General features: G+C 47.5%; 1 protein-coding gene across 1 annotated transcript in view; it reads left to right on the top strand.

The window, feature by feature from the left end:
- The first annotated feature begins 802 nt into the window (after window positions 1-802).
- The window catches only part of Edar (ectodysplasin A receptor), a 28,923-nt gene continuing 3,796 nt past the window's right edge, over window positions 803-25,929 (top strand). The window contains exons 1-10 of the mRNA XM_069988439.1: window positions 803-853; window positions 1,601-1,723; window positions 2,637-2,818; window positions 11,154-11,239; window positions 17,371-17,457; window positions 19,587-19,712; window positions 19,804-19,878; window positions 20,059-20,131; window positions 23,515-23,674; window positions 25,635-25,695. Of these exons, the coding sequence (XP_069844540.1) occupies window positions 803-853; window positions 1,601-1,723; window positions 2,637-2,818; window positions 11,154-11,239; window positions 17,371-17,457; window positions 19,587-19,712; window positions 19,804-19,878; window positions 20,059-20,131; window positions 23,515-23,674; window positions 25,635-25,695 (1,024 nt within the window). The remainder of the gene's footprint in view (window positions 854-1,600; window positions 1,724-2,636; window positions 2,819-11,153; window positions 11,240-17,370; window positions 17,458-19,586; window positions 19,713-19,803; window positions 19,879-20,058; window positions 20,132-23,514; window positions 23,675-25,634; window positions 25,696-25,929) is intronic.

Raw genomic sequence — 25,929 nt, 5'->3', positions numbered from 1 at the left:
GCTTGAGCTGGAAACACAAATTCATAAAGTAAAATGATGAATACACAAACAGTCCCCTCCTGCAAAGTAATGCATTAATGTAGTCGTCAGTGAAGAACTTGTGAACCTAGGCCGTAGCCACCTCTGCTATTATGTAGCTAGCCATGTAACTGTGGTCAAGTCACGTACCCCTCTGGCCTTCAGTAGTCTCCATTATCAGGTTAGGACATTGGGCTCTACTCACCTGCTTTGATTAATGGTCCATGCTTCACTAGAGAGAGAGGGAGAAGGGGGGGGAAGAGAGAGACAGAGACAGAGACAGAGAGACAGAGAGAGACAGAGAGAGAGACAGAGACAGACAGAGAGAGAGAGAGAGCTGGGAGAGAAAGCTGGGAGAGAAGGGAGAGGGATGGGCCAAACTCTGACCTCCAGCAGTATCTCTAGGGGTCTTCTTGCAGTATTGGAGACCAAGGATGAAGACTAGCCTGGGGCATCCCATACATAAAGCTTGTGAAGGAACACCCTATGTTGTATGAGTACTTTTCACATTGTCCCAGTCCTGGATTTAACAATAGGTTTCAGTCCTCCTTCTTATGGCTTTTTCTTGAAAATGGCATGATGCTGGGGAGGGCCTCAGAGCCTGGGACTTGGCTTCAAGCCAAAAGAAAAGTCTTTTAGGGTGTATGCTTTCCCACAAGGCCTGCTGGAATGTACCTTACATCCAATGAGGATGAAGGCAGGCCGACTTGAGGCTGAGGGGCCGCTGTCAGTGTCCACCTGATGCTGATAAGAATGTGTCTTTCAGGTACACCCCCAGGAGAGCATGGCCCATATGGGGGACTGTAAACGGACGCCCTGGCTCCCTGTCCTGGTGGTAAGTGGCTCTGAGCACCTGTTTACACTGCCCAACTCTGGTAATGATGGACCAGAACCTCCTCTCCAGACCTCAGCCTTCACCAGCTGCGCTACCTTAGAGCGGATCCTTAGCATCTCCAGCTCCAGCTTCCCCCACCATAAGATGGGATGACAGAGCAGCACCTCCTTCTTAGGGTTCTTCTGGGGATGAAGTGAGATCATTTCTGCAAAGTCCTGTGTACCATCTGTCCTCCAGTTAAATTGAAGATTGGATTCTAGTGCAGGCTCATGGATGAAAACATCCCTAGGGCTTATGGGTGGTGAGCTAACCACAGCATCCCCTGTGGGATGAGTCCACAGTGAAGAAATATGCAGGGTTCCTTTTAGCAGTCTTGGTGGGGATGCTATATGACTGAAAGGCCAGCTTCAGTAGAGAGAATCAAAGGAGGACTGCATGGGTGAAGGAAACTTGAGACAACCTTGATGGGGTAGAGGGAAGGCAGGGACAAGGTGGACAGGGGTTAGACAGCACAGTAAGGAGGAAATGGTTCTGATGAGACGTGGCTATGACCTTGACCAGCCAATGGCCTACAAGTCCCTGGGGTTGCAGCACCAATGGAGGACTCACTGGGCCACACCCTCCAGGATAAGGCTGGCACCACAGGGGCCTGCATTCCCAGATAGACCTCAGGCCTCTTGGGCACTGCTTCAAGCAAGTATGTGTGTCTGGAGGAGGCACTGAGACCCAACAATGTTTCTGTGGCAGGTATCTCTGATGTGCTCAGCCAGGGCAGAAGACTCCAATTGTGGTGAGAATGAATACCACAACCAAACCACCGGAATGTGCCACCAGTGCCCCCCCTGTGGGCCCGGGGAGGAGCCCTATATGGTAAGGACCATCCTGGGCACAACTGGCTGCCTGCAGTACCATTGTATTTTACCAATGGTCACCAAGTGTCTCCCTGTGGTTGCTGGCTTCTGGGGCTGAACTGTGATATGCCCAGGGCTCTTACTGGCTGACCACTTGTTGGCAGATTCCTCAGGAGTTGTGAATTCTTTTCTGTGTGTATGCTGACTCTGAGGATTAAACTCAGGGCTTCATATTCTTGTTTGGCTTTATTTATTTATTTTTTTTGCTTAAGGCTGCTCTTCTACCACTTGAGTCACACTTCTTGTGGCTTTTGCTGCTTAATGGGTTAATGGGAGATATGAATCTCATGGACTTTTCTGCTCCGGCTAGTTCCAAACTGCTATCTTCAGATCTCAGCCTCTTGAATAGCTAGGATCACAGATGTAAGTTACCAGCACCTGGCAAGTTATCAGTTTTTTTAAAGGAAGATTAATTTCTTGTTCTACCTTGATTAAATGAGTGTCTGGTTGTCTAAAGTGGAAACATGCCTGAAGTGGTCTCCAGTAACAGAATTATCTATCAATTTGAGGATGACATCTCCCTTCCTGTGCAGAGAGGAAAGTTAAATGTGGATGCTTAATTTATTCAAGCTCAATACTTCCAAGTTTCAGTCTTGCATAGCACTGAGAAAACTCAGGTGCCCAGAGCTGTTCCACTGATGGGAAGTTCCAGAAGTCAGTGGACTTAGGGACCTCAGAAGACATCAGGCAAGCCTAAGACAAGCTTACAGGGAGAGGAGAGAATTTGGCTAGAGCTGGCAAAGTGAGGGATTTGCAATGAAGATGAGGCAGGAAGCTAAGGCCTGGCAAGAGTAGCTTCCGGAGAAAGCCAGCATCCAACTAGACTGACCCATCATGCTCACCATGTCTTCTTATCTACTGCTCCCTGGCAGTCCTGCGGCTATGGCACCAAAGATGAAGATTATAGCTGCGTGCCCTGCCCAGCAGAGAAGTTTTCCAAAGGAGGCTACCAGATATGCAGGCGCCACAAAGATTGTGAGGGCTTCTTCCGGGCCACCGTGCTGACACCAGGGGACATGGAGAATGATGCTGAGTGTGGCCCGTGTCTCCCTGGGTAAGTACCAGCTGTGCTGGGAAGCCCCCTGCCCAGTGAGAACCCCTTCAATGAGACCAAAGGTCTGGGGCAGTGCATGCCTGACCCTTGTCCCCAACTATTGAAGCCACATCCAGGGATGGCAAGGCCATCACTGGCAGGCGACCCACAAACTGTGTCTATGCCTCTTACGTGCACAGAAATCATCATCCTTGCAGTATCTTCTAACTGCCCAACTGAAACAAAATCGGCTGAATACTTACAATGAAACAATATAGGCGAGACAATTTGGGGAGGTAAAAACGAAGATTCTATATAGAAAAGTCTTATTTCTAGTATTATTAATATTCTGGGAAATGAGAGTAAAAGCTACTAATAAAAATGAGTCATACAATGACTATGATTCTACCACAGTTATATATCAAAAGTCTTCCAAAATAAATGATGCAGTTGGCCTGAAAGGCCGTAAAAATAATATCTTCCTTTTCCCAGATAGGGAGTATTAGCAAATTCTGCCTGTGACCAGAAAAAAAAGAGCCTGACACCCAGTGAATATTAAGCAATAGCTGTTGCTACTGCCTCCCTCTAGTGGCTACAAAACATAATGCACTGCTAAGGCTGCACATGAAAAGCATGTGGAGGGGTTGCCGGTGCTGGTGAAGGTGATCTAGGTAGTGATGATGGTAATACACATCATGATGGAAGTAGTAGGGGTGGTGACAGTAATGAGGAAGTTGGTGAAGGTAATAGCTGGTGATGGTGGGAAGAGAGACAGGGTGATGCTGAGCGGGTGGTAGATGTAGTAACAGAGGAGATAAGGGAGATGATAGTGGTGGTAGATGGGCCACCAGTGCAGCACTTGTACATATGCTGTCTCCCTTGATCACTGAACAGAACTAAGAGCAGAAGGAAAATAAGAATAATAAACTCAACCTGGCACTAGTGGCTCACACCTTTCATCCTAGCTACTCAGGAGGCTTGAGATCTGCGTGTCGCGATTCGAAGCCAGCCAGAGCAAGAAAGTCAGTGAGACTCTCTTCTCCAGTTAATTAATCTGGAAGTGGTGCTATGGCTCAAGTAGTAAAGCGCTAACCTTGAGCAAAAGAAGCTAAAGGACAGCGCACAGACCCTGAGTTCAAGCCCCCACCCCACCCCAAGACTAGAAACCTACAAATAAACACACAAAGCCAGATTTTTATAAGTAGGGAGGACATTAGACTATCATCCTGGAAAATGCAATAGAGATAGATGGTTTGTGCTCAAGTAGTTTCAGTGGGGAGATCCACCAAAAGGACCATGATAGATAGGTCAAATCAGTGTGTTCCCGCACCTACACAAACCCTTATGGAGGCTGCTCTGTGCAGCTTGCCACAGGAATTCAGCATGGTCTTGACCTTAGACAGCTAGAATCATCCTGTAATAGCTTAACTGCAAACTAGAATTTTATCTTGATTGACTTCTGATTCCTTGATTTCATTAATTTTTCTTGATCAGAATCCATCATACATGAGAGAAATGCAAATGCTTTTGTGGATTATGCACAGAAAAGTATGCTTACTTTTTCATGCTGCTCTAGACAAAAAAATAAACACTGAAAAAAAAACTACATTTATTTCAAGAGGATCCCAGTGTGGGTACCTGACCATATACTCACAAGCAACCTTAACATCTCCATTATTTATTTTCATAAATAAACTTTTCATCCAAAAGAGACCAGGTAGGTACTAGTGAGCCAAAGAGAAGATACAGAAACCAGCAGCCACAATAGTATGGTAAGGCACATAGTGCTCCAGAAATGGGGGGAAAGCTCCCTCACCTTATGGTTAGGGAGGTGGGGTTCATAGGACCTTAAACTTCTGGAGATGATACTGGGTGGCTGCGATGTTAGAAATGAGACAAGTCAGGTGTTGGTGGCTCACGCCTGTAATCCTAGATACTCAGGAGTCTGAGATCTGAGGATCATGGCTCAAAGCCAGCCTAGACAAGTAGTCTGTGAGACTCTTATCCCTAACCAGCAAAAAGCTGGAAAATAAGCTATGACTCAAATGGTAGAGCTCCAGGCACAGTGCTGTGGCCTGAGTTCTAGACCCAGCACCAAAATAAAAAGAAGACAGAGAGAGGACAGGAAGAAGGAAGAAGAGGAAGAGAAGGAGGAGAAGGAGGAGGAAGGGGAGGAGGAAGAAGAGGAGGAGGAGGAGGAGAAGGAGGAGGAGGAGGAGGAGAAGGCTGAGATCTGAGGATCACTATTCAAGGCAAAGTCCATGAGACTCTTATCTCCAATCAACCTCCAAAAAGCCAGAAGTACAGCTGTGGCCCAAGTGGCAGAGTTCCAGCCTTGAGCAAAAAAAGCTAAGGAAAAGGACCTAGTACTGGAGTACCCATGTGTATATATACATACATGTACACGCATGTGCACACTTGCACTCACGTGCACACGCGCACATGCACACACACTTCAAATTGCTTAGTCCCCAAATCTACCAGAAAGTGTCAAGTCTCTAAAGAAAGTGTGTTTAGCTTCCTGCCTCTAAAAAATGTGAGCAGATACAGATGGCCTTCATGGAACTAGTGGGGAGCCTGCCTTATCCAACTTGATTACCTCTCTTCCCTAAAGGCCCTCTTTGTTCATTTGTAAATATGTACTGGTACTGAGGCCTCTCGCTTTTGCTTTGCTTTTTCTGCTGAAAACTGGCACTTGAACCATACCTCCATTTGTGGCTTTGTTGTTTAATTGGAGATAAGAGTCTCTCCGATATTTCTGTCTTAGCTGACCTCAAACCTCAATCCTCAGATCTCAGTAGCTAAGATGACAGGCATGAGCCACTGAGACCCATCCCAAGACTCTATTTAAACAGACTCTTGTCCTGAACTGTTCACTTTCCCCAACAAGAACAAGGGGAGAGAAAAAGGAAAGAATTATAGACCGTCTTCAACTTAACAGTTTTCCATGGGAACAGATACTTTGTCTTCAGCACCCAGGACAGAGCGAGGCTGGCTCCAAAGCCTCCTCCAGGGATTGTAGAAACAGTACAGCCAGTGCCTTATTTGGCTCTGTGATGTGGCATGTCTGTTTCAGTCAAGCACTCCCAATCCACAGGCCACTAAAATAGAGAGTCCCACCTTAGTTCTGGTCCCTACGGCCCTTTTTAGGGGCTGAGGCCCACTCCTGTTATGAACCCAAAGCTGGACTGGGCAGGACCCTGAGTAGTACTCACTTGCTCACAGATTTCTTGCTGAGTCACAGAGGATTATATGTGCTTTGGCGAGCTGGCATTATTAGCTCCATGAAAGGTTGTTTTCATTCTGAACCCCTGTGGTTATAGGCTGCGGATACAGATTGCTTCCATTACCTGGAGTCTGCCTTTCCAGTCTCAATGGTTCTACTCTCCCTTCCTGTGGTTTGGCAGGTACCAGCTCATTCACAGTCCCTGCTCACGCCTATCCAATGTGTCTAAGACACTTGCTGAACAATAGGCTTTCCTGTTGGGAAAGGTTTGCGTGGGCAGACTAGCATAACCTCTCCCCACCCTATACCACCTTGGGCAAGGAAGAAGGACAGAGTTGGGTTTAAAACCTCCCTGGCATCACCGGCCCCTGAGGAGCTCCTCGGGCCAGCTCTGCCCCTGCTACCCCCTTCAGACAAGCGGCTTCACAATGGTTCTGAAGGACCCAGAGACTAGCTCTTCTTACCACCAAAGGAGAGTAGGGCATGTCATGGCTCAGGGACACCTTCTAGCAAGCTCAAGGGTCCCAGAAGAGGAAGATCTTCCTAAGAAATCTACCCCTATTGTCTGGGGAAAGACTCTGGAGGCTCCATTTAACTAAATCTTGCCCTGAGCTGTGCATTTTAAGCAACCCAGGAAGAACAGAGGAGAGAAGGAAAGAAAGAACAACAAGCAGTCTTCAACTTAACAATTTGTCAATTTTAGGATGGTAGAAATGGAACATTCGTACAATAGAAGCCATACTTCAGGGGCTGGGAAGGTGGCTCAGTGGTAGAGCGCTTGCCTTGCATGCCTGAGGCCCTGGGTTCGATTCCCCAGCACCACATAAGCAAAAAGAAAAAAAACGGAAGTGGCGCTGTGGCTCAAGTGGTAGAGCACTAGCCTTGAGCTGAAGAGCTGAGGGACAGCGCCCAGATGCAGAGTTCTGGCCCCATGACTGGACCCCCCCCCCAAAAAAAGAAGCCATACTTCAACATATAATAACCTAAGTTAATGGATAGTCCCCAAAGAGCCATGCTCATTCGCTCTCAGAAAAATGAGTACTGTGTGGATCCTGTGTGCCTAGGCCACTGCCCCCTTAGCTTGTGCACTCAATGCTGGTGCTCTACCACTTGAGCCAGCTCCACTCCCAGCTTTTTGTAGTTAAGTAGAAATTAACAGTTTCATGGATTTTTTTTCTGCTCACTCTGGTTTCGAACCACAATCCTCAGATTTCAGTCTCCTCAGTAGTTAGGATCACAGGTGTGAGCCACCAGCACCCAGTTATACTGAGATTGATTGAGATAAGTCACATGATATAACCAATACTTTATTATGAAGTAGAATTTTATGATGTTACATAGATGCGTTTTCTGGGTATCCAGAGGCCATCTCCCGGGGCTGGCTAGAGGAAGGTTGATATACTGAATGCATTTTCAGCTTCATGGTATTTTTAACTAAAGAGACAGATCCATTGTAAACCCTGGAGCATCTGTGGTTAAAATTGAAATGTGAATAAAGCAGTCTGACGTCAGACCTTTATAAAAAGATAAATGGACTTGATACTCTAGCTAAGCCACAGATCCCTTCAAAACCGATGAAACTCAATCAGGTGGCAGAAGACAGGCCAGTGTTCTCCACGCTGCCTAGCCCTGAATTAGCACTATGGAAGCTAGCATACATTTTTAAATGTTCTGTGCAGCAGTACGAGAACAAAGTGGCTTCTCATCTGCAGGCATTTGCCCCTCGTCCCAGGTGGTCAGCACAACTTCTTGACCATCTCCTGGAGCCAACCTGGTTTGGGTTTTTGGTGTTCTGCTAGATAGATAGATAGATAGATAGATAGATAGATAGATAGATAGATAGATAGATAGATAGATAGATAGATAGAGATATATCTTTCAATTTTGTTTCTTTTTTAAATTTTTTATTGTGAAAATACCATACAGAAGGGTTATAATTACATGGGCAAGGTAATGAGTACATTTCTTATCAAGCATTGTTGCCTCCTCCTTTGTTTCCCCTTCCCATCCCTTCCTATCCCCCCCTCCCCGCCTTGTGTTTCCTTACCACATTACTTACTACTACAGTGCACAGCTTAGACCAAACACACAGGTGGGGTCAGGGAAGAATCTTGGAGCCAAAGCCATTCAGAGCCCCTGTGGAAGTTAGAAAGCGACACCCCGTGAACACAACTGTGCACCAGTTGCTGGTGTCTATAACCCTACCTATTAAGGAGATTAAGGTCTGAGGATGGAGATTCAAAGCCAGCAGAGCAGAGAATACTCTTATCTCTAATGAGCCAGTAAAAATCCAGAACTATAGGTATTGTTTACGTGGTAGAGCACCAGCTAGAGTTGAAAGCCCTAATTCAAATCCCAGAACAGGAAGGAAGGAAGGAAGGAAGGAAGGGAGGGAAGGAGGGAGGGAAGGAAGGAAGGGAGGAGGAGGAAAAGAAGAAAAGAAAGAAAGAAAGAAAGAAAGAAAGAAAGAAAGAAAGAAAGAAAGAAAGAAAGAAAGAAAGAAAGAAAGAAAGAAAGAAAGAAAAAAAGGAAGGAAGGAAGGAAAGAGAGAGGGAGGGAGGAAAATAGGGGGAAAGGAAAGGAAGGGAAAGGGAAGGGAAGGGAAAGGGAAAGGGAAGGAAAAGAGGAGAGAAGGGGAGGGGAGGGAAGGGAAGGAAAGACAGGAAAGGAAGGAAAGGAAAGGGGAAAGGGAAAGGGAAAGGGAAAGGAAAAAAGCAAAAAAAGGAAAGATTGCTGAATGTTGGTGGCTCACACCTGTAATCCTAGCTACTCAGGAGGCAGAGATCTGGGGATGGAGGGTCAGAGCCAGCCCAAGGAAGAAAGCCATGAGACTTTTATCTCCAATTAACTACCAAAGTCTGGAAATGCTCAGGGACAGTGCCCAGGCCTTGAGTTCAAGCCCCAGGACTGGCACAAAAAAAAAAGGGAGAGAGACTACCCAGCCCCCTCCCATATAAGAGTAGTCAATGGGCAGCAGCACGTGTCTATGTGACAAGAAAAGGCCACCACAAGCTGCCCCAGAACTGACCAGCACGCCTCTTTGGTGCTCAGCAGGCAAGGGGCCCCATTGGGTCCAGTGTTCCATATCTACTGATGTAGCTTTGGAATATCCTGTAAGACAGAGCCTACAAAGGGTGCTAACAGAATCGGGGAGGCTGTGGTCCTGTTCTTTTTAAAGATCACAAACAGCTCTTTGGGACTTCTGTCCATCTCGGCATATTGAACTGTTGTGGAGAAGCAGTGTGTCACTCACTAATTTGACCCATCAATATCTACCTAGAATCTTCCTTCTAGTATATAGCCCAAGGTACAAAGAACCTAGTGTAAACAAGCTCTTCCTTCAAGGGCACCCAGTGCCTAATGATGATGAGATGAGGGAAAGAATGTCCACGGAGGTGGACAGAGAGGTGAAAAGAGCAGGGGCTCTTAGCACCCAGATGCTAAAAAACTGGGATGGGAGCCGGAAGTGGCACTGTGGCTCAAGTGGTAGAGCGCTAGCCTTGAGCTGAAGAGCTGAGGGACAGCGCCCAGGCCCAGAGTTCAGGCCCCACAAGCAGCAAAACAAAAACAAAAACAAAAACTGGGATGGGGGAGAGAGTCACTGTCTGCTCATGGAGCCAAATAGCAGACACACGCCCCCTGGTGGGAAGATCCATCATTGGCTCCCATGTCTGCTCCACAGACAAAAGATACCTTCCAGAAGGGGCAGAAGAGTATGTTTGAGAGAAGATATTTCTAGAAGGCTTAACTGTAAGACTGGCTGTTGTGGTTTCTGAGAGGTGTTTTGAAACTGGTTAATTAATGTTTACAAGATACACAAGGATCTAAGGATAAAAGGCTCTGAGGAAGAGCAGGCAATTACAGCCACCATGTTACTGAGAATAGTCCAAGCACAGGAAGGCTGGAATCCAAAGCCTCCCCCCACCCAGCCCTCCCGCATCGAGCTGCTGTTAACCACAGCCATCGTCAGGACCTTCATGGAGCACAGCTAATAAGAAAGAGATTAGAAACCAATCAGAAAAAGCCCAATCGCAGGGAGAGATTTTCATCCCTTGAATTGTAATGAGGAAAAGTGTTGGCACCCGCTCAGTTCATTGAATCGACTTCTCACAATGTGATAAATGGCTCATGATCACCATTAAATGTTTGTTTATGGAAAATGGCATGTGCCAAAGTGGAAGCCACAGCTGCTGAGGGAAAGAGGCTGAGAGAAAAGGACAGGGCCAGAGGGAGGCTGGGCCTCTGGAAGGGAGTGTCCTGCAAGGGCTGGGCCTCACAGGCAGATTGCTGATGGCAGGACCCAAGGTCACTAATGTTGCCATAGGATGGGTTTAGAAACAGCAGCATCTGCATGTGTGTGCGTGTGTGTGTGTGTGTGCGTGTGCATGCATGCGTGTGTGCGTGCATGCGTGTGTGCATGCATGCGTGTGTGTGCATATGTGTTCGTGTGTGTGTGCGTGCATGCATGTGTGCATGCGTGTGTGTGTGTGTGTGTGTGTGCGTGTGTGTGTTACTAGGGCTTAAACTCAGGGCCTGGGCACTCTCCCTTAGCTTTTGATACCTAGTAAGTGGTCTTTGCTTCTTATCCCATCCTTTCTGGATTCCAAGATGGCTGCCAGTGACTGCAGGAAATAATGGCTCAGAGCAAAGGACACAGATACAAAGTGTAGGCTGGGAAGCCTGCCTGTAGTTAATTCATGGACCCAAGTAAGGAGTCTCTGCTTTGCCATAAAAGTAGCTTTTAAGTACTTCTTACAAAACTTGCCCAGCTGGGACTAGGAAGGTGGCTCGGTGGTAGAGTGCTTGTTTTGCAGGCATGAGGCCCCGGGTTCGATTCCTCAGCACCACATAAACACAAAAAGCCAGAAGTGGTGCTGTGGCTCAAGTGGTAGAGCACTAGCCTTGAGCTGAAGAGTTCAGGGACAGCGCCCAGTCCTAGAGTTCAAGCCCCATGACTGGAAAAAAAAATTGGCCCAGCTGAACACCATCAGGAGAACTCGGTGGGCACCGATGCTGTTGTACTCCCTGGGCCTTGACTCCCACCATACTCTGATTCCTGGCTTTAACCATGGCCTGACCATGCCCACCTCACTCATCTGTCTCTACTTTGTCTTTCCTTGCCTCCAATAGTTACTACATGTTGGAAAACAGACCCAGGAACATCTACGGCATGGTCTGCTACTCCTGCCTCTTGGCGCCCCCCAACACCAAGGAATGTGAGTGTTCTGCCCTATCAGAAAACCCCATTTGTCCTGCACTGTGGTCTTTTACTATAGTGGGTGTAGAAAAAAGCTAGTCCCAGCACCTGTAAGAGATCATTACCCTTATCTTATGCCTGTAATCCTAGCTACTCAGGAAGCTGAAATCTAAGGATTGTGGTTCAAAGCCAACCCTGGGCAGAAAAGCCTGTGAGACTATTATCTCCAATGAATTACCAAAAAGATAGAAGTGGACCTGTGGCTCAAGTGGTAGACTGCCAGCCTTAAGTAAAAGAGAAAGGGACAGTGCCCAAGCCTGTGTTCAAGCCCCAATACTGGCATTACAAAAGGGCTGACACTAGTCAAGAGGCTGTAGTCATAAACTGTTTTATTAGATGGCACCTCCTTTGTACAACAATTTAAAGATACTCTAAGAACAAAAGACAAGATACAGGGTTACAAAGGTGGCTCAGTGGTAGAGTGCTTGCCTTACATGCACAAGGCCCTGGGTTTAATTCCTCAGTATCACATAAGCAGAAAAAAGCCAGAAGTGGTGCTGTGGCTCAAGTGGTAGAGCGCTAGCCTTGAGCTGAAGAGCTGAGGAACAGTGCCCAGGCCCAGAGTTCAGGCCCCATGACCAACAACAACAACAACAACAAAAAAGACAAGATACAGTTCAATGGGGGGAAAAACAGAAAGGCAGTCACACTAAACAGTAAGCAGGTGTGGATGGGGCCCAATGAAGTGAGGAGGAGAGCCATATGTACCCACAGACTTCCCTGCTTGCGCTGGCTTCAAACCACGATCGTCAGATCTCAGCCTCCTGAATAGCTAGAATGATAAGCATGAGCCACCAATGTCCATCCATCTGCTTTTGTAATGTTAAAGAAGAGGAGGTTCTGGGCATCTTGCTTATTCAGGGGCTTACTGATGCTGTATGTCTGAGTTGGCTGAAAGTGTTTCCAGCAAGTCTTGGTGGCCCCCACTTTGAACAGCTAGTGCAGCTCCTATGACTCAACCCATTTTCCAGGATCGGCCTCAAGAGTTGCTTAGCAAATGCTGTAAGTACAGGGCACCCCCCCAGGACAGCTCTAAAATCAATAAACAAATCAGTCTTTAAAAATCCAAACTTTTTACCTGCTGTAGAGAATCCTTGCCAGTCTAATACACACTAGCATATTTATAAATTGTATGGATTTACCAAACCTCAAAGACCCCTGATATTCTATCATTGCTTTCAATGGGAACATAAGCCCCAGTAAGCCTTGTGTTCACAATCCTGGAGTGCCCCGAGGAGAAAGCACAGTACCTGCATCACCTGTCTCTTTCCTCGGTGCTGCCAAGTGCTCACAGTGAGCCAAGTGCATCCCCTCCACTGTCTTGCGCATTGTACTCAACCCTGAGTGGAAGTCTGCACCTTGTTTGTACTACAGTTTTCCCCAATTGGTGTCAAACACCTTTACTTACTCATTCAAAGCCGGGATCTAGCAGGGCGTGGTGTCTCATGCCTGTAATCCTAGCTAGACAAGAGTCTGAGATCTGAGGATCAGGATGCAAAGCCAGCCTAGGCAAAAAAAAAAAAAAAAAAATGGGCACCACCCCCCTCGCCCTGAAAATCTCTTATCTCCAATTAACAAGCAAAATCTGGAAGTAGAGCTGTGGTTCAAATGATAGAGCATCAGGCTTTAGTAAAAAAGTCAAGCCAGAGTCATGAGTTCAAATCCCAGTACCAACACACACACACACACACACACACACACACACACACACACACACGCATGTGCGCGCGCACGCACGGGCCAGAGTACACATGAAAGCAGAGATCTACAGTGAACCACACAAGGAAACCCCCATGGAGAAACATTACCATTTAGTAGCCTGTTCCAATGAAGCCACGTGACCTGGAGTTATGAGTTTGGCTTTTGAATGGGGTGACTGTCCAGGCACTGGTCATGGTGAAAGTGTTAAGCTAAGGATCACCAGACTAGAGCAAAAGCTCGTGCAAGAGAGCATGTGTGCTTGCCGCTCGCTCTCCTGGAGGACCTGCACTGGGCACCTGCCAGCCCTGCATGTGGGGATGAATGCTTTATCTGTTTGCTGGAAGCTGGTGACATTCACACAGGAAAGAGCAAGAAGAGTCTAGCCTTCTCTTTCCCTTCCTACTCTGTTTCCCTAGACTGAGATTTGCCTTATCCTCTTGGACAAATTCTTAAGATTAACATGCACACTTTTGAAATTCTGCGATGTTTTTCAGGCGTTCTGGGGCAGTTGATGAGGAGCAGGTGTGTATTTGCTCTGAGGATTTTGCCAACCACGCAGATGCCAACACCCGTTGGCTGCCCTCAAACCATACTTGGTGCTACCCCTTAGGGCCAAGTCCACTCACAAGTTGTCCCTGGAAATGGGCTCATATGCCTAATGATGGTGCCGTGACTTGAAGTGAGAGACTTGAGACAGAATGCATAGCCCTGGAGGTTAGCCTGGCAGCCTAGGACAGGGAGGGCAATTTTTTTTTTGGTGGGGGGGGTGGCTCATCTAGTCTTCTTACACCTTTTCTGGTTTGGCAGATGCAGGTTATTGGGGAACAAACCAGACCAGATAGTTGCAGATCATTTTACATTATGACTGTACTCAGAGCAGATTCTACTCTTTTTCAAAGTGTTCATTTCTTTGTATATATTAGCATATCCCTTTTGCCTGTCTGCAATAGAGCCCTCACTCTAGAACATTCTAGTGCACGTGTACATTTATTTGCATTGTGTCTCTTCACCTTTCTCCCTTCTCTGAAAGAGCACCATCATTCCCTTGTTGCCTAGCTCCGAACCCCAGGAGAGGCCCACTACCGGGGCCTGAGGGTGTGTGGCTAGAATTCACACACCATTCTGCTCCTTCTGTGTAAATCATTGGACTCCACATCTGCTGCTGCAACCCTGAGGGGAGAGTCCAGCCTCCTAGCACACTGTCTAGGAGCCCTGAGGGCCACCAGCGGAAAGGATGGGATGGGGCCCATCAGGACCCAGTGGGCACTCCCTGTGGGGTTTAACTGAGGGGTAGATACGGGCAGCCAGCTCCAGTCCCAGCATGGACACACTGAGCAGTGTTGGCCCAAGCTTGTGGCACCTACCATCCTTCTGCTCAGATGTGCCTGGAGCCGGAGTATGTTTGACAAGGGAGCTCCAGCCGCCTCCTGGCTGGTCCGTGCAATCTAGAAGCTCAGTCTACTCCAGCTGGGACTCAGTTCAGGGCAATGTCCAGTGCTTCAGGCAGAAGTACGGCTGGCCAGGTAGGCAGTGCCCGGGGGGCTGGAAGATGTCCTTAACGAACAGCACCTGCACACTGGCAACAAGCTGGCCTCTACCAGGGGGCAGAGGCATTTCGTAAGCCTGTGCTGGCGAGGGTGTTTTCATTGTTCCTCAGTAGACAACAGGCCTGGGCATATTTGTGTCCCTGTCCCTAGCCTGGTCATTGCTTCAGCCTGCAAGCCCCAGCGGGAAGGGACACGAAGAAACAAGGGAACTGGCATCCATACACACCGCCCATAGCTGCGTTTTTTTCTCTGCCAACACATCCTAAGCTCCTTCAAACACCTTCTAAGCAGACATTTTAGCTTTATTTTAATATCCTATATGTTCTGTGTGTGTGTGTGTGTGTGTTTGCTGGTTAACTGGAAAGAGGACATTTGGATTCTTCTGCTCAAGCTGGATTTGAAGCTCGATCTTCAGACCTTAGCCTCCTGAGGGGCTGAAATTACAGCCTCAGCTAGGATTACAGGCATGTGCCATAGGTGCCCAACTTGTCTTTTGATGTTGTTTTTGTTGCTGTTCAAAAGTTGTTGTTGCTGTTTCGAAAAGGAAAGTAGGTTCTGCTTGAACAGGAGCCACAATGCTTCCCTTTCTCCCTGACCTGAGGATACTTGTAAGTTGTTTCCCAGTGTAATACAAGTGGCAGGACCTGCAGCCAGTCGTATCTGCAGCTAGGGTTAACAACCTTAAACAAGCTAAACACTAAATATCTGCAAAAGGCCTCAGCAGGATCTGTGAGCAGAATTTCTCCCATTTGATGGGTGCACCTGGCTGCAGCACCCCTTCCACCAGCTCCTTCCCTATCATGACGCTGGTTCTGGGCCAAGTATGGAGGCTTAATTTCAAAAGCAGACCTTAGTCAGGTGCAGGTGGCTCACACCTATAATCCTAGCTACTCAGGAAGCTAAGATCTGAGGATCTGGATTGAAAACCATCCTGAGATAGTTCCATGAGACAATTACCTCTAACCACCAAAAGCTGGAGGTGGAGCTGTGGCTCAAGTGGTAGAGTCTCCAGACCTTGAGTTCAAATCCCAGTACTGGCACACAAAAACAATAAAATAAAATAATAAAAAAGCAGACCTTAAGCTTAGAGGTTAGCAAACAGAAAAAGAACTTCCAGTTTTCCTTGAGAAAGACAAGGAAACACCTTGGCCTCCGTGAACAGGTGCCGTTTCTCCTGGCTCAGATGAGGGGTGCCCATAGTTCAATTTCTGTCCACATAAGAGACCAGTCTCTAATCATCCAGAGCACTGACTACAGCTCAAGTTTGCCTTCAGCTTGCTGGCTTTCTCTCACATCTCCACCCTATTTTATTTCCAACCTCTCTATTTGTCTAACAAGGTGTGAGGACTGAGTAGGGTCAGAGCCCTCTCTCCACTGTGTGTGGATGCTTGGGGATAACTCTCTGCAACCCACTCCCAGCTTGCGCTAGCCCCTGCTTCTGGGCTGTCCCAGTACCGTGCATACAGCAGGCCCATGCTTCTTCCGAAACTTTCTTTGAAAGAAAATGGCCCTCCTAGGAAAGTTTGTTTTCATGGAAGTCTTGAAGCAGTATGACCTGATCTATGTATAACCTCATGTCATTCCTCTTGGCAGGACTGAGCTAGACCAAAAGGGCCCAGGGTACTGACTACAGACAGGCAGGCTGTCCTTTCTGGACTCACAAAGTACAAATCCACTTCACAAACCTCTCCAGAACTGGTAGAGACAAAGAAAAAGGAATGGAAAACTGGGCTGAGTGCCACTACACTCAGATCATAGGCTCAGGCCAATAATCCTAGTGACTTTGGAGACGGAGATTAGAGGATCTTGGTGCAAGGGCAGTTTAGGCATAACAGTTCATAAGACTCCATCTCCACCAATGGCTTGTATGGTGGCATGCACTTATCATCCCAACCATGGGAAAAGCATAATGGCTTCACACAGTGCCATGAACCTGTTACCCCCAGTGACAAAGCAGAGTGCCAATAGGAAGATCACAGCCCAGGCTTAAGTATAAAGTGAGACCCTATCTCAAATCTAACCAACACAAAAAGGGACTGATGGCATAGCACAAGTGGTAGAGCACCTGCTTAGCAAGCATGGGGTCTTGAGGTCAGACCTTAAGACCACTAAAAATGAAGAAGAAGAAGGAGAAGAGAAGAAGAAGAAAGAAAAGCAGGAGGAGGAGGAGAAAAAATAATAATATCCAACACTCTGGGGTTGATCCCTAGCATGCACACACACACATACACACACACACACACACACACACACACACACGTGTGCGCGTGTGTGTGTGCACATGCGTGAAAACAGAAAGGCCTTAGTAAAAATTCTAGAGGGAAATTATACCTAAACTAATGTCAGACAATGAGGCTCAGGTGATTTTTTTTCATTTCTTTCTTATGTTCTTTATTTTTCCCCAGATTTTAATAATGACTATATATTACTTTTAGAGCTAGAAAAAGTATTAAGAACACTGTTATTTGTAATTGAAAAAATTAATCAAGCACTAATAATACCTTCCCAGACAGCCACTCTCATCCTGATAGATCGTACGCTTTCCCCAGGAAAACGAAGTAGGTGAGCCTGCAAACCACCAGCATTCACTATTTCCTCTTAGCAGGGGTGTCACATGTATTTTTTTATTTAGAGACCAAGAATCCCAAGAGGTCAGAATAGAAGCAGTTAGGGATAATTCAATGTGCTAAGAAATACAAATATTTCCTCCCCACTCCTACTCCCCACAGCCAGTCACAAGACAGAATTCCAGATAAATCCTCCTCATTACTGTGTCTTATTGTGCAACCCTTGAAGGTAGTATTTCCCCAGATCACTTATGGTGATTGTGTTTTCCTTGCAGGCATGGGAGCCACCTCAGGGGCCTCTGCCAACTCCCCCAGCACCTCTGGGGGCAGCACCCTGTCCCCTTTCCAGCATGCCCATAAAGGTAAGGAGGACATCTAGGTGTGATTCTGGATTCCAGAGGCTCGGCAAAGGTTAAAAGGAAGAGGGAAAGCCTATTAGTCATGATGGTGCCAGCATGCTCTTCCCCACCTGCAGATACTTCCCTAATGTGATTGAATCACAGTTGGAGCCCCAGTTATTGGAAGTCAGTAATTATCTCTGCAAGAATTGAAATTGATGCTCCATGGGTATCCTGGACCCATTAGAAGATGCTAGAAATAAAGGCACTTGGCAGGGCAGCCTGTGGTATGCTCAAAGCGCCTGGAGCAGGATGAGGACGGATACTTCCTGTACCTTAATTCAGCCAGAAGTCAGGGGCAATGAGATTGTTGGCTTTCATGTAAACCTATGCACCTTCACATCATACATTAATACTCTTTTCTTTTCTTTTCTTTTGGTATTGGTACTGGGGATTGAACTCAGGGCCTATGCACTGTCCCTTAGCTTTTTCATTCCAGGCTAGCACTCTTCCTACTTGAGTCATAGCTCCAATTCTGGCTTCTTGGTAGTTAATTGGAGTCTCACAGACTTTCCTGTCCAGGCTGGCTTCGAATCACAATTCTCAGATCTTAACCTCCTGCATAGCTAGAATTACAAACATGAGCCACCGTACCCAGCCTTATGCTCTTTTTGGGGGGGGGAAGGGGGGGTCTGGTTGTGGGGCCTGAACTCTGGGCCTGGACATTGTCCCTCAGCTCTTCAGCTCAAGGCTAGCGCTCTACCTCTTGAGCCACAGCGCTACTTCCAGCTTTTTTCTTTTCTTTTCTTTTCTTTTTTTTTTTTTTGGGTCCGGTCATGGGGCCTGAACTCTGGGCCTGGGCACTGTCCCTCAGCTCTTCAGCTCAAGGCTAGCGCTCTACCACCTGAGCCACAGCGCCACTAACCGGCTTTTTTCTTTTTGCTTATGTGGTGCTGAGGAATTGAACCCAGGGCCTCGAGCATGCAAGGCAAGTGCTCTACCACTGAGCCACCTTCCCAGCCCAGCTTTTTTCTTTTTGCTTATGTGGTGCTGAGGAATCGAACCCAGGGCCTCAGGCATGCAAGGCAAGCGCTCTACACACTGAGCCACCCTGCCAGCCCCCCTTGATGCTCATTTTAAGGACTACATTTCACTTCCCCTGACCCCTGAGCGATGGGCATGACTGTGCTCCGCTGCCCCCACAGGCTCTCACACCCCTTCCCTTGCCTCTGTTTCTAATGCCATTTGTTGTTGAGACTGTGGAGGGCTGAGCTGACTTTTCAGTTCTGGCATCTTCCTCACATGACCTAACCTATTTGTCACCCGCCTCTGTGGGTGGGAAGGGGTCACCTGCATCCTGCTTCCTAAGAGCCAGAGTTCTAGTTGCCTATTTTAGAGAATTTGAGAAAACTTCAAAGCATGAATCTGGGGACTGAGGAAATCTCCTGGATGGATGAGTAAGGGCACTACAGGTCTTCATCCTGGGATTCTTATTATCACAGAGGTTGAAATTGCACATGGCATAAAGAGAGCCAGACCAGAAATCTGACCTAAGTGGTGGACTTTTGTGTCCTGTGGACTTTTGCTTGGAAATGTCCATTCTTTTTTTTTTAATTTAATTAATTAATTTATTTTTTTGTCTGATGTGGGGCCTGAACTCTGGGCCTGGGCGCTGTCCTTCAGCTCTTCAGCTCAAGGCTAGTGCTCTACCACTTGAGCCACAGTGCCACTTCTGGCATTTTCTGCGTATGTGGTGCTGAGTAATCGAACCCAGGGCCTCATGCATGCAAGGCAAGCGCTCTACCACTGAGCCACCTTCCCAGCCCTGGAAATGTCCAATTCTTGAGCTGTGCTTCCTCACAGCACTCTGTTCATGAGACTTCTCTTTCCCCATCCTCATCTTGGGCTCCCAGTCCAAGAAACCAGCAGCCAGGAGTAACCAGGAGAACCCACATGCTGGGCTTCCTGCTAGTGAGCAGGGAGAGGGGCTGATAGGTAGTCCTGACCTAGCGGCCAAAGCATGCTCTGAGAGCTGGACTCTTGAGCAAGGCCCTCTGAGCGTGTCCCCATGGTGAGGCCATTCTCTCAGGGGTCATGGGCCCAAAGGAGAGACCTACAGGGGCATTCATGTCACTTTCCTCTGATGTCAGCAGAGCTCTCCGGCCAAGGACACCTGGCCACCGCCCTAATCATTGCCATGTCTACCATCTTCATCATGGCCATCGCCATTGTCCTCATCATCATGTTCTACATCATGAAGACAAAGCCTTCTGCCCCAGGTGACAGCTCTATACCTTACCCTTTATCTCCCATTGTTTACCAATGGGAGATCCTAGCTGCTCACTCCCTCTCTCCTTTCTCTCTAACCAGCCTGCTGTACCAGCCCTCCAGGGAAGAGTGTGGAGGTCCCAGTGGGCAAGGACGAAGAGAAGAAGGAAGCTCCAGGTCTGCATACTTATCCCACATACAGCCCTATGGCTCATGTCCATTTCTCCTCTCATGAGAGACAGTGCACCATCATGTGCTGGTTCTTGGGCAGAACTGTGGTAATCAGGCAAGAGGAGGCCAAGCTCAAAGCTTTGCCACTGTTAACTCTTCCCTTCCCCACTTCCTGTCTCCCTACAGACAGTGTGGTGATTTTCTCCGAGAAGGATGAATTTGAGAAGCTGACAGCAACACCAGCCAAGACCACTAAGAGGTATGGAGAGCCAGGCAGGGTCTCACACTTAGGTGAAGCAACCTTTAACCTTTAGCCTCGTGGTACCATGACAGTAAGTGTTCAGAGTTGCTGATGCCTGGCTGGCACTCCCTGACAGAGGGGTACAATCTAGGTAAGCTTGGGCTGCTATATGAGGGGCAGGTATAATACCTACCTGCTGCTCCCAGTCAAGCCCTCCCTCTAAGGCCTCCCAACTTCCTTTGACCTTTGCTTTTGGATCCTTTCTCCATGCTGTGAGAGGCATCTATGAAGCCAAGGACATAAATGAAACCCTGACTTAGGTTCCCCCAGTTGCCAGCAATGCTAAAGGCACCATCAAGAGCCAGTACTGGCACTGCTATTGTGCGATAATGATGGTGATGACAGCTAATGATACTCAGGACTTGTTACCTGCCAGGTGTGCCCGTTCTTCTGCTGCAGACTAAGAGTAGCACATGCTGACACCATCCCTGCTTCCAGGGTTTGGAAGTTGTCACTGAGCCATTGTGTGAGCTGGCATCTGAATCCAACTTCATATGATCCATTTAATCTTAGTGTAGTAAGTCTCCGGAGGAAGAGGTTTCATCTATGAAGTTTCACCATATTTACCATACATGAAGCTGTGGAATCAGCCCCTACCTTAAAAGTGAGGGAGGAAGTAAATTCTCATTCTCTACATTGAATGGTTATTTGGACTAGATGCTGTTTAAGTCCCAAAAATCAATGCCAAGACCTCAGTCCCAGCAAGTCACAGTGAGAGCCCTCCCTACCAGGCTGCCTGGGAAAGGGACTCAGTCTATCCAGCACCTCCTTTTGCAGTGGGCAGACACTTTGAGCACATTGCTGAGCCAACTATGGAAGATCAGGGCATTCAACCTCTTCTAATCCCAACCTGGAATTCTGTCTTCATGGTGCATGGACTCTTGCAGACCTTCCCTCCTTAGCAATAATGAATCTAAGTGTCTCTACAGTGTTTTCGCATTGAGAGCAAAGACCAGTGCATTCTCATTTGGAAAGTTCTAGCATCTCTCAACACTGCCCACATCAGAACAGGAGGCAAACAGAAATCCCAACATCACTAGGCAAGAGAAGCAGATATTGTGTGTTAAGCTAGTCTGTTTCTTGGGGAGGAGTTGGTTTCTGTAAGTGCCTCAATTCTGATTGGCCATTTTCAGCCCAGGAGATTTGTGGTCTGAGCCCCGTGAGCCATGTGCCAGGAGCATGGTGCCAGTGCTGAGCTGCTGCCACCGGGATAATGCTAGACTCAAGGTGCACTTGTGGAGTTGACTCCCAAAGAGACTTGCTGGAGATGGACACAAAACTGTTATTCCAGCTAGCTGCCACGGCTCATGCCTGTAGTCCCAGCTACTCAGGAGCCTGAGATCTGAAGATCATGGTTTGAAGCCAGCCCAAGCAGTAAAGTCTTTGAGGTTCTTATCTTCAGTTAACCAGCAAAAAGCCAGAAGTGGAGGTATGGCTTAAGTGGTAGAACACCAGTCTTGAGCAGCAAAAACAAAGGGATAGCACCTAGACCCATAGTTCAAGCCTGAGTACCAGCCACACACACACACACACACACACACACACACACACACACACACACACACACACACACACACACACCAACAACAAAAACCTGTTTCTGTAGCCATCAGTCAGTATAATCCAATTCTGTCTCAGCTCTCTTTTTCCAGCATTTTTAAATTATAAAACTAGAAAAATTGGAGTAGCTAAAGGGCAGGAATGTACCTCATGGCTTAAGTTTCACCTAAGAATAGTGGAAAATTGCAGGACTGTGCTTGGAAAAGATTAATACCAACTTTGTATATAAATGTTAATTAAAAATTAAAACTGACATTGAGGCTTTAAAGGCAACAAAGACTTGAGCTCATTCCTTCCCTCCCTCCCTCCCTCCCTTCCTTCCTGTCTGCCTGCCTGCCTTTCTTTTTCTTTCTTTCTTTCTTTCTTTCTTTCTTTCTTTCTTTCTTTTTCTTTCTTTCTTTCTTTCTTTCTCTTTCTCTTTCTGTCTGTCTATCTGTCTTCCTTTCTTTCTTTCCTTCCTTCCTTCCTTCCTTCCTTCCTTCCTCCCTTCCCTCTCTCCCCCCTCCTTTCTCTCTCTCTTTTTCTTTCTTTCCTTCCTTCCTTCCTTCCTTCCTTCTTGCCGTCCTTCCTTCCTCCCCTCTCTCTTTCTGTCTCTCTTTTTTCTCTCTCTCTCTTCCTTTCTTTCTGTTTTGTCAGTCCTAGGAAGCCACCTTCCATTTCTGGCTTTTTGGTGATTAATTGGAGATAAAAGTCTCACAGGCCATCCTTCCTGGGCTGCCTGGGAACCATGATCCTCAGATGAGTAGCTAGGATTTCGGGTGTGCACCACTGTGCTGAGCTTTTGTTTCCATCCATAGCTGTCCGGTCTTAGGGACACAGATGTGGGGGCCACAGGATGGTATGTGGGGACCACATGCTGCCTCCCTGGCCTGTGGTAGATGAGCCCAGGGATGGGCTAGAAGACTCAATGTGAGGCCCTGCAGCCCAGTGAGGAGGTGCTCTGCTGGGGACTTCAGTGTGACTTTATGTTCTTTGTATTATCCTGCTGCGTTTGCATAAGATCTTCATGGCTGTAACGTGGTTACTGGCAAATATAATCCTTTCTTTTAAGGTCTTTAGCCAAACCACAGGAAGTAAGCAGAATGCTTATCAAAAAGAATGTTGTTTTTTGTATATTTGGAATGGTGTAAGAGGTTAGGCTCCAAGCCACAGGTGTTGGGGCCAGCTAGCACCGGTCCTGTGTGACCTGGGCCGGGAGCAGTGGATAGACACCCAGGCTGTGTGTGACCCTGCCCACCCTCCGGAGCCACAGCCAGCCCTGCCACCCCACTGGCTGAGAAGGCGCTCCCCAGGCCCAAGGCTCTGCTTAGTTCATTTTCCATCATTTTAGTGAAACCTGCACAGATCCACCCATATCATCTTGGCTTAACATGAAGACACAAGATTGGCTCACTTTCTGGGACTAAATACAGGAATCTAGAACATTCCATTCTGCACATCCACGAAGCGCCAGACACTGTGAAGAGATTCACCCATGCTGTTCTCAGTGGTGGCCCTAACTTTTCCAAATTCCCGTGTACCTGGTGAACCCCAAACCTGCAGTCACCCCAGTCACTCCCATACTAGAGCTGCAGGTTTGGAAAAGAGCAGGGAGCAGGGATATGCCCTTTTTAATTCAAGTCCTCCCACCGAGAGCCTTCAAGGTGCACAAGAAACTTGACAAGCCACCGCCCTCCATTGTCTGTGCTTGGGTGGCAAGATCACCCCCCACCATCCCCCCCCTCCCCCCGCAGAGAGGTTGTCAGTGCTGCCACTAACAGGTGTACCTTGTGTTTCTGCAGCGAGAACGATGCCTCCTCTGAGAATGAGCAGCTACTGAGCCGCAGTGTGGACAGCGATGAGGAGCCAGCCCCTGATAAACAGGGGTCTCCAGAGCTGTGTCTGCTGTCACTCGTGCACCTGGCCAGGGAGAAGTCTGTCACCAGCAACAAATCGGCTGGGGTGAGGCTCTTACACACATGGCAATGTACTAAGGCCCACAGTGTACCAGTGCAGTGATTCCCAGCCCCAGACAAGACCCCTGTGTTGAATGAGCTCCTGTAAAACAGGGAATTTCTCCCATGAGTCCCTGCTAGGACATGGGACATGGTGACAGGTCAACAGACAGAAAAAAAAAGACTCTTTTGTTGTATTACTTTATAGAAGAACTGGAAATCTCATAAGCAAAATGGAAGAAGTTAAAAATACTTGAAATTCAATAAAATAATAAAAGAAGAAACCTTTAGAAACACATTGGTTGATATCCAACCAACTTTCCAAGTACAAACATATATGTAGGTTTCAAATCCAGGGATTCAACCAACCATGGAGAGAAAATAATAACAAAAAAAATTGAATCTACTAAATATATACTTTTCTTCTTGTCATTATTTCCAATCAATGAAGTATAATAATCACAGAGCATTTACATTATATTAGGATTAGAAGTAATCTGGAGCCGGGCGCTGGTGGCTCACGCCTGTAATCCTCCTACTCAGGAGGCCTGAGAACTGAGGGTTATGATTCAAAGCCAGCCTGGGGAAGAAAGTCCATAAGACTCTTACCTCCAATAAACCACCAGAAAACTGGAAATGGTGCTGTGGCTCAAGTGGTAGAGCACTAGCCTTGAGCTGAAGAGCTCAGGGACAGTGCCCAGACCCAGAGTTCAAGCCCCACAACCAACAAAAAAAAAGTAATCTGGAGATGACTTGTATAGTGGAAAATATGCATTTTATACAAGGGACTGAAACATCTGCAGATTTCAGTATACTCACAGTTCTGAGACCAGTCCCCAAACAAATGATTTTATGTATGTATACACACACACACACACACACACACACACACACACACACACACATTTCTGTATGCATCATTTATACAGAAATAAGATCACACGTACAGTTGTCCAAAGCAGGCCACCCTGGAGTCTCTATGACCCCAGATGTAGGCATAAGGCTCTGGTGTATGTTCACTCTCCTTCCTCAGCCTGGGCCATCCCTACAGGCCAGCTAAACCATGGGGCAGCAATATAATGGAAAACAAAAATGCCCAGTTGGGATCCTGAGACAACCCTGGTTCTGCTGGGACATAGTGCTCTGGGATGCTTTGAGTTCTATGATGTCTCTAAAAAGGGCTAACGCTTAGGAGTTGGAGGCATGGCACCATTGGTAGAGAGCTAGCCAATGAACAAAAGTATCAATACCAAGTCTGAGTCCTAGTTTCAGACCCAAAATGAAAATAAAAAGGACCACCATGGGCTGGGAATGTAGCTTAGTGGTAGAGTGCTTGCGTAGCATGCATGAAGCCCTGGGTTTGATTCCTCAGTACCACATAAACAGAAAAAGCCAGAAGTGGTGCTGTGGCTCAAATGATAAAGTGCTAGCCTTGAGCAAAAGAAGCTCAGAGACAGTACTAAGACCTTAAGTTCAAGCCCCAGGACTGGCAAAAAAAAAAATGGGGGCAGGGATGCACCACCATTTGTAGTGGGCTTTGTTACAAGAGCTGTGAGTGCTGCTGGCATGGGACTTTTCACCCAAGGCCACTCAGCACCTGTCCCTGCAGAAAGCTGTCTGGCCCTGGGAGGAGAAAGCCCCATGGATCTGCTAGCTGTTGCATGCTTGGATGGTTTGCTAGTCAACTGAGGACTCTACCACCATCCTTCTAAACACTTTGATGCCAGATGTGGCCTTGGGTGTCCAACTGAGTCCAAGGAGCAGTTCTAGTGTGCACCACAGATGTTCACATGAAGGAACCACTTTCCCCTAGTGTACTGGGCTGCGCTCCCTCTGGGGGACCTCCTGAAGCATCCTTGAGCTATCAGGCTAAAACCTGTAGTTGACAGTCCTGCACTAAAACATTTCAATGTCTGCTGCCATTCTCCCTTTCTGAGATTAACCTCCGAACACGTTTTGTTTTCTAGATCCAAAGCCGAAGGAAGAAGATATTGGACGTGTATGCCAATGTGTGTGGTGTTGTTGAAGGTGAGCGTGGCCATGTCTCCGAGGGTACACTTCCTTGCAGCCATCCCGGGGCTTGACCAGTGCCAACCCTGGGAAGCTTGTCCGCTCCTGTGTGGGAAATGGAGGGAACTAGCCCACGACACTAGTCACTCCTTCTTTCAGACCTGCAGCCTGACACCACTTCCAATTTGGAAGGAAAGGGAATATGATTGCAACAGCTAAGGCCTCTCTCCTGGCATACCCTGCTGCCCTTTC

This window comes from Dipodomys merriami, unplaced genomic scaffold (genome assembly GCF_024711535.1).
Source record: "Dipodomys merriami isolate MVZ:Mamm:240054 unplaced genomic scaffold, mDipMer1.0.p SCAF_36, whole genome shotgun sequence".
NCBI classification, from domain to species: Eukaryota; Metazoa; Chordata; class Mammalia; order Rodentia; family Heteromyidae; genus Dipodomys; species Dipodomys merriami.
Note: the sequence above shows the minus strand (reverse complement) of the source record. Positions and strands in the feature narration are given on the sequence as shown.